Source organism: Bufo gargarizans, chromosome 1 (genome assembly GCF_014858855.1).
Source record: "Bufo gargarizans isolate SCDJY-AF-19 chromosome 1, ASM1485885v1, whole genome shotgun sequence".
In the NCBI taxonomy this organism is placed as follows: Eukaryota; Metazoa; Chordata; class Amphibia; order Anura; family Bufonidae; genus Bufo; species Bufo gargarizans.
The window spans coordinates 67,959,639-67,967,517 of record NC_058080.1 but is presented as its reverse complement, the minus strand read 5'-3'; the positions used below and the strand labels follow the sequence as shown (position 1 = coordinate 67,967,517).

Below are 7,879 nucleotides of genomic sequence, written 5' to 3'. Positions count from 1 at the left end.
ATAAATGACCCCCACTGTCTGTCTTCCAGCAATCCTTCATTTTGATGCCGCACAGTCATTATATTCTGTACTAATTTCTCTCTCAGGGGATGGTAACTTTTCTTCAACATTCAAGGGCGGAGGCTTTTTGAGCCACCAGTCACGCATGTTTGCAGAGATAGTCAATTACAGGTTGTATGAAGGTTACACCCTATAGAATATTTACTTATTGAGAAATATTTGCCCTGAGCACAAAGCCACGATCTGTATATAAGCAGGAGCTCCGTCAATGGTACTTCACTCTGCCTATAGCAGCTGCCTGGAGAAGCCGAGAAGCTCAAATCCCATCCAAACATGAGTGAGCTGGAAACCGCAATCGATCAAATCATCAATGTCTTTCACCAATATGCCTTTACTGAGGGCACTAAAGACACTTTATCCAAAGGGGAATTGAAGACTATGATGGAGAAAGAACTGCCTGGACTCATGAAGGTAAGATGATGCCTTACATACAGTAGAAGTATACAGCTATCACCCATTATTTATATTATACTATAGAAGATAATCGGGAAACGCAAAAATAGCAATTCCATAGTGACAGAATGTCTCCTGGCGGCTGCAGGATAGAAGGGGTGATGACTCAGGAAGGAACCCATCAACAGAATACAAATTGGAGTTTATAGCAGTCTATATACTATGACTGGCGGAGCATTCTACAACCTCATGTATAGGGTTCAGTATTAGGGTCGTATTACGTTTAAGCACTGTGCACGATCTATTATAAGTTACCTATAACCTGCTATATGCTGAAACTGTACCTCAGTGTCCAGCTGATGGAAACATAGTGCTTTGTAATTTTTTTAAAACATTTTTTGTACATTTTAGAATTTTAAAGCCACAGTTTGGAACCTTCTGCCATATAGCACTTTTCCTGTCATTTTTTTTCCATCCCTCAAAGGGATTATCCAAGGAATACTGTAAAAAATGAAAATCGTACATAATCTAGTACAACCTCTTTATAATAAAGCTAGAACCAGTCCTGGACCTCACGTGGATCCAGAGATCTCCTGCTGTGTGCGATTTGCAACAGAAAAGCCGTTATGTTGTTGCAAAAACGGCATGATTTTTATGCATTTTTTGCCGCATCAAAAATGCAGCACCGCTGCAACGTATGGCCGCACCTTCATAGTGCTCCCAACCAACCGATGATAGAGCAAATGTTCATTTGTCAGCTGATTTGCATCTTTCATAGGAATAAAAGATGCAATTATCAGCAGCGCATCTCCCTGTGTAATCAGCCGCCAATAATCATTGGAAATTATGGGAAAAGAACAGTTGCGTTGTAATCAGTCTTTTCAAACAAGTGTTGATCATAGATGCCAACTGTCCTGAATTTGGCAGAACTGTCCCTGATATTTAGAGACAGTCCTGGCAAATTCCCACAGTCCCGGGATGAAAATGGGTGAGATTAACAAAAACTTCGCCCAGTCGGTGCTCCTAGGTGGGGGCATGGTACAAGGAAACTTTTCCCAAACCCCTTTCTTTTGTAAAGTTCTGATAAGTTCACTTCTTAGGGATCTGTTCCTGTTTTTAGTTGAAAAAACAGAGCAGAGAACAAGCTGGTCCAAGGCTACTGAGAACTGTCCTACAAAGGCAGCCTTTGTTTAGCAGCATTTCCTCAAATATATAGATCTCAACTTTGCTGTAGAATTTTTTAAAAAAATGTTTAACTCCTTAAGGACACAGCCTTATTTCAACTTAAGGACCAGGCCATTTTTTTTTCAAATCTGACCAGTGTTACTTTAAGTGGTGATAACTTTAAAACACTTTGACTTATCCAGGCCATTCTGAGATTGTTTTTTCATCACATATTGTACTTCATGACACTGGTAAAATGAAGTAAAAAAATTCATTTTTATTTATAAAAAAAAATACCAAATTTACCAAAATTTTGGAAAACTTTGCAAATTTTCAAGTTTCAATTTCTCTACTTCTATAATACATAGTAATACCTCCAAAAATAGTTATAACTTTACATTCCCCATATGTCTACCTCATGTTTGGATCATTTTGGTAATGACATTTTAGTTTTTGGGAACGTTACAGGGTTTAGAAGTTTAGAAGCAAATCATTAAATTTTTCTGAAATTTTCAAAAGCCCAATTTTTAGGGACCAGTGCAGGTCTGAAGTCACTTTGTGACGCTTACATAATAAAAACCACCCATAAATGACCCCATTCTAGAAACTATACCCTTCAAGGTATTCAAAACTGATTTTACAAACTTTGTTAACCCTATAGGTGTTCCACAAGAGTTTTTGGCAAATAGAGATGAAATTTGAGAATTTAATTTTTTGGGCAAATTTTCAATTTTAATCAATTTTTTGCAGTAACAAAGCAAGGGTTAACAGCCAAACTAAATGCTACATTTATTGCCCCAATTCTGTAGTTTGCAGAAACACCCAATATGTGGCCGTAAACTACTGTACAGGCACACGGTAGGGCGTAGAGGAAAAGGTGCCCGGTGTGGTTTTTGGAAGGCAGATTTTGCTGGACCGGTTTATTTACAGCATGTCCCATTTGTAGCCCCCCCAATGCACCCCTAGAGTAGAAACTCCATAAAAATGACCCCATTTTGGAAACTACGGGATAAGGTGGCAGTTTTTTTTTGCGACTATTTTTAGGTTACGTGTGATTTTTGGTTTCTCTATATTACATTTCTGTTAGGTAAGGTTACAAAAAATAGAAATTCTGAAATTTCATCTCCATTTGCCATAAAGGTTTGAGGAACACCTGAAGGGTTAATAAAGTTTGTAAAATCAGTTTTGAATAACTTGAGAGGTGTGGTTTCTTAGATGGGGTCACTTTTATGGAGTTTCTACTCTAGGTGTGCATCAGGGGGGGTTCAAATGGGACATGGTGCCAAAAAAAAGACCATCAAAATCTGCCTTCCAGAAACCATACAGCATTCCTTTCCTTCTGTGCCCTGCCGTTTGGTCATACAGCAGTTTACGACCACATATTGGGTGTTTCTGTAGACTGCAGAATCAGGGTAATAAATATTAAGTTTTGTTTGGCTGTTAACCCTTGCTTTGTTACTGGAAAAAAACTGATAAAAATGGAAAATTTGCCCAAACATTGCTGTTTTGGCACCGTTTTTATAAAAAAAATTTGACCGTGTTCATCTGAGGGGTTAGGTCATGGGGTATTCTTATAGAGCAGATTCTTACGGACATGGCGATTCCTCATATGTCACCATCACGTCTCAGGATCGCAGGATGGTGATTGGTGGTGTATTATCACACCACCGATCACCATCCTGTTCTGGGTTATCGGGTCCCCAGAGATCCGAATAACCCGGAAACGCAGCAAACCACAGGTCTGAATTGAGGATGAGGATGACTTTCCTGTTGTCATCCGCGTCCTCCTCATCATCTAGCGATGATGATGAGCCCCCAAGTCGGCGGAGACGCCGCCAGGCGGAGCAAGGGGACCTCCATGCTAGGGACCCTGTGGCCCACCCTAGTACGAGCTGCTCTTGGGCTCGTACTAGTTTTCCGGCCCACCGGTTAAATCCACCGGAGCCCCCTGCCAGTGAACTTGTCTGGTGTACTCCAGAGCGATTTGAGCCTGTGATTCCTGATTTTGTAGGCCAACCAGGAATCCAGATTTCCACAGTGGGCTTCACTGAATATGACTATTTTAGTCTTTTTTTCAGTGACCACTTTGTAAATCTGATGGTGGAGCAGACGAACCTATACTCCGAACAGTTCGTTGCTTAACACTCGGGCTCCTTTTTGGCTAGGCCCAGTGGCTGGACTCTGGTCAATGCAGCCGAGATGAGGATGTTTTGGGGCCTCATGCTGCACATGGGCCTAGTCAAGAAACCTAGTGTCAGGCATTACTGGAGTGGGGACGTCCTCTACGAGACCCCACTTTCCAGTACGGCCATGACACGCTTCCGGTTTGAGGCCATCTGGAAATGCCAGAATTATTCAGATAATTCAGCATGTCCCCCCCAAGGTGATCCTGCCTATGACCACCTGTACAAAATCAGGCCGGTCATCGATCACTTTGGGGCTAAATTTGTACAGGCCTATGTACCTGGAAGGGAGGTCACGGTTGATGAGTCTCTCATTGCGTTGAAGGGGAGACTCATTTTCCACCAGTATGTTTACTCTAAGCGGGCGAGGTATGGCATGAAGCTGTACAAACTTTGTGAGAGTACCTCAGGGTACACTTACAAGTTTTGTGTGTACGAGGGGCGAGATTCCCGTATTGAACCCCCAGAATGGGGGAAACTTGTGTGGGACCTTATGCACCCACTGCTAGATAAGTGTTACCACCTGTACGTGGATAACTTTTATACTAGTATCCCCTTGTTCCATTCCCTCGCCGCCAGATCCACGTAAGCTTGCGGAAAAATCAACGCGGCCTGGAAATGCCAGAATTATTCAGATAATGCAGCATCTCCCCCCCAAGGTGATCCTGCCTATGACCACCTGTACAAAATCATGCCGGTCATCGATCACTTTGGGGCTAAATTTGTACAGGCCTATGTACCTGGAAGGGAGGTCGCGGTTGATGAGTCTCTCATTGCGTTGAAAGGGAGACTCATTTTCCACCAGTATGTTTACTCTAAGCGGGCGAGGTATGGCATGAAGCTGTACAAACTTTGTGAGAGTACCTCAGGGTACACTTACAAGTTTTGTGTGTACGAGGGGCGAGATTCCCGTATTGAACCCCCAGAATGGGGGAAACTTGTGTGGGACCTTATGCACCCACTGCTAGATAAGTGTTACCACCTGTACGTGGATAACTTTTATACTAGTATCCCCTTGTTCCATTCCCTCGCCGCCAGATCCACGTAAGCTTGTGGAAAAATCAACGCGGCCTCCCTGCCCACCCCCTCCAGGTACCTATCCCCAGGGGTGAGACCAGTGCCCTTACCACTGGAAACCTGTTGCTGGTCAGATATAAGGACAAGAGGGATGTCCTTGTACTGTCCACAATTCATGGTAACAGCATCACCCCTGTCCCTGTGCGAGGTACTACGGCAACGGTCCTTAAGCCCGATTGTATCGTCGACTACAATCTGTATATGGGAGGAGTTGATCTCTCTTATCAAGTCCTCAAGCCATATAACGCCATGTGCAAAACCGGGGCATAGTGCAAAAAAGTTGCGGTCTACTTGGTACAGGTTGCCTTGTACAACTCTTTTGTGCAGTTCCGGAGCGCTGGCAACATAGGGACATTCCTTCAGTTCTATGAGGCAGTCCTCAAGGACCTGACCTTTTCTGACTGGGAAAGAGCAGGCCGGAGTACCTCGGGAACTGGAGGCACCAGGATCGTCCCTGGCCAATACTTTCCAGGTGTGGTCACCCATACTGGAAAGAAGGGACGGACCCAAAAAAAGTGCAGAGTGTGTCACAGGAGGGGGATACAGAAGGACACCACTACTCACCACCACAAAAAGGTTTTTTTTTGTCACCTAACATCACAAAAATGTTAATAGAAATCGATCAAAAAGTAATATGCCCCCCAAAATAGTGCCAATAAAACCGGTCTCTCATTCCGCCAAAAATGAGCCCCTACATAAGATAATCGGCTAAAAAAAAAAAAAAAAAAAAAGACTCTTAGACTATGGAGATACTAAAATGTTTTTTGGGGCAAATTTTCCATTTCAATCCGTTTTTTTCCAATAACAAAGCCAAACAAAATGTAATATTTATTACCCTCATACTGCAGTTTACAGAAACACCCCATATGTGGTCGTAAACTGCTGTATGACTAAACGGCAGGGCGCAGAAGGAAAGGAACTCTGTATGGTTTCTGGAAGGCAGATTTTGATGGCCTTTATTTTTGGGCATCATGTCCCATTTAAAGCCCCCCTGATGCACCCCTAGAGTAAAAACTACATAAAAGCGACCCCATCTAAGAAACTACACCCTATTCAAAACTGAATTTACAAACGTCGGTAACCCTTTAGGTGTTCCACAAGAGTTATTGGCAAATGGAGATGAAATTTTAGAATTTCTATTTCTAGTAACCTTGCCTCACAAAAATGTAATATAGATAAACCAAAAATCATACGTACCCTAAAAATAGTCCCAACAGAACTGCCACCTTATCCCGTAGTTTCCAAAATGGGGCCACTTTTATGGAGTTTCTACTCTAGGAGTGCATCAGGGGGGCTTCAAATGGGACATGGTGTAAATAAACCAGTTCAGCAAAATCTGCTTTCCAAAAACCACACGGCGCACCTTTCCCTCTATGCTCTACTGTGTGCCCATACAGTAGTTTACGGCCACATATTGGGTGTTTCTGCAAACTAAAGATTCAGGGCAATAAATACATCATTTTGTTTGGCTGTTAACCCTTGCTTTTTTACTGGAAAAGATGGATTAAAATTAAATTTTAGAATCTAAATTTTTTGGCAAATTTTCCATCTCCATTTGCCAATAACTCTTGTGCAACACCTAAAGGGTTAACAAAGTTTGTAAAAATCAGTTTTGAATATCTTGAGGGGTGTAGTGTCTTAATTAGGGTCACTTTTATGGAGTTTCTACTCTAGGGGTGCATCAGGGGGGCTTCAAATGAGACATGGTGTAAATAAAGCAGTCCAGCAAAATCTGCCTTCCAAAAACCATATGGCGCACCTTTCCCTCTACGCCATACTTATGCCCGTACAGTCGTTTATGGCCACATATGGGGTGTTTCTGTAAACTACAGAATCGGGGCAATAAATATTGCATTTTGTTTGGCTGTTGAGTCTTGCCTTGTTACTGGAAAAAATTGATTAAAATGGAAAATTTTCCAAAAAATTGCAATTCTCAAATTTCATCCCCATTTGCCAGTAACACTTGTGCAACACCTAAAGGGTTAACAAAGTTTGTAAAATCAGTTTTGAATACCTTGAGGGGTGTAGTTTCTAAAATGGGGTCACTTTTATGGCGTTTTTTACTCTAGGGGTGCATCAGGGGGGCTTCAAATGAGACATGGTGTAAATAAGCCAGTCCAGAAAAATCTGCCTTCCAAAAACCACACAGCGCACCTTCCCCTCTACACCCTACTGTGTGCCCGTACAGTAGTTTACGGCCACATATGGGGTGTTTCTGCAAACTACAGAATCGGGGCAATAAGTATAGCATTTTTTTTTGCTGTTAACCCATGCTTTGTTACAGGAAAAAATGGATTAAAATGGAAAATGTGCCCAAAAATCGAAATTCTGAAATATTTTCTCCATTTACCATTAACTCTTGTGGAACACCTAAAGGGTTAATGACATTTGTAAAATCAGTTTTAATAGCTTAAGGGGTGTAGTTTCTAGAATGGGTGGTTTCTATTATGCAATCCTCACAAAGTGACTTCAGACCTGAACTGGTCCTGAAAAATTAGGTTTTTGAAAATTTCTGAAAAATTTCAAGATTTGCTTCTAAACTTCTAAGCCTTGTAACATCCCCAAAATACAAAATATTATTCCCAAAATGATCCAAACATAAAGTAGACATATGAGGAATCCAAATTAATAACTATTTTTGGAGGTATTACTATGTATGATAGAAGTAGAGAAATTGAAACTTGGAAATTTGCAATTTTTAACAAATTTTTGTTTTTTCTTTTATAAATAGAAATTAATTTCTTTTAAATTAATTTTACCAGTGTCATGAAGTACAATATGTGATGAAAAAACTATCTTAGAATGGCCTGGATAAGTCAAAGAGTTTTAAAGTTATCACCACTTAACCACCTCCGGACCGCCTACCGCAGATGTGCGGTCCGGAGGTGGCGGCCCTGCGCAGAGTCACGCATATATGCGTCATCTCGCGAGGGCCGGGATTTCCTGTGAACGCGCGCACACAGGCGCGCGCGCTCACAGGCGCGCGCGCTCACAGGAACGGA

At 41.9% G+C, this 7,879-nt stretch overlaps 1 protein-coding gene across 1 annotated transcript in view; it reads left to right on the top strand.

Moving 5' to 3' along the window:
- The first annotated feature begins 229 nt into the window (after positions 1-229).
- LOC122939960 (protein S100-P-like) overlaps positions 230-7,879 on the top strand; it is a 54,829-nt gene continuing 47,179 nt past the window's right edge. Inside the window, exon 1 of the mRNA XM_044296190.1 lies at positions 230-471. Within this exon, the coding sequence (XP_044152125.1) occupies positions 334-471 (138 nt within the window). The 5' untranslated portion in view covers positions 230-333. The remainder of the gene's footprint in view (positions 472-7,879) is intronic.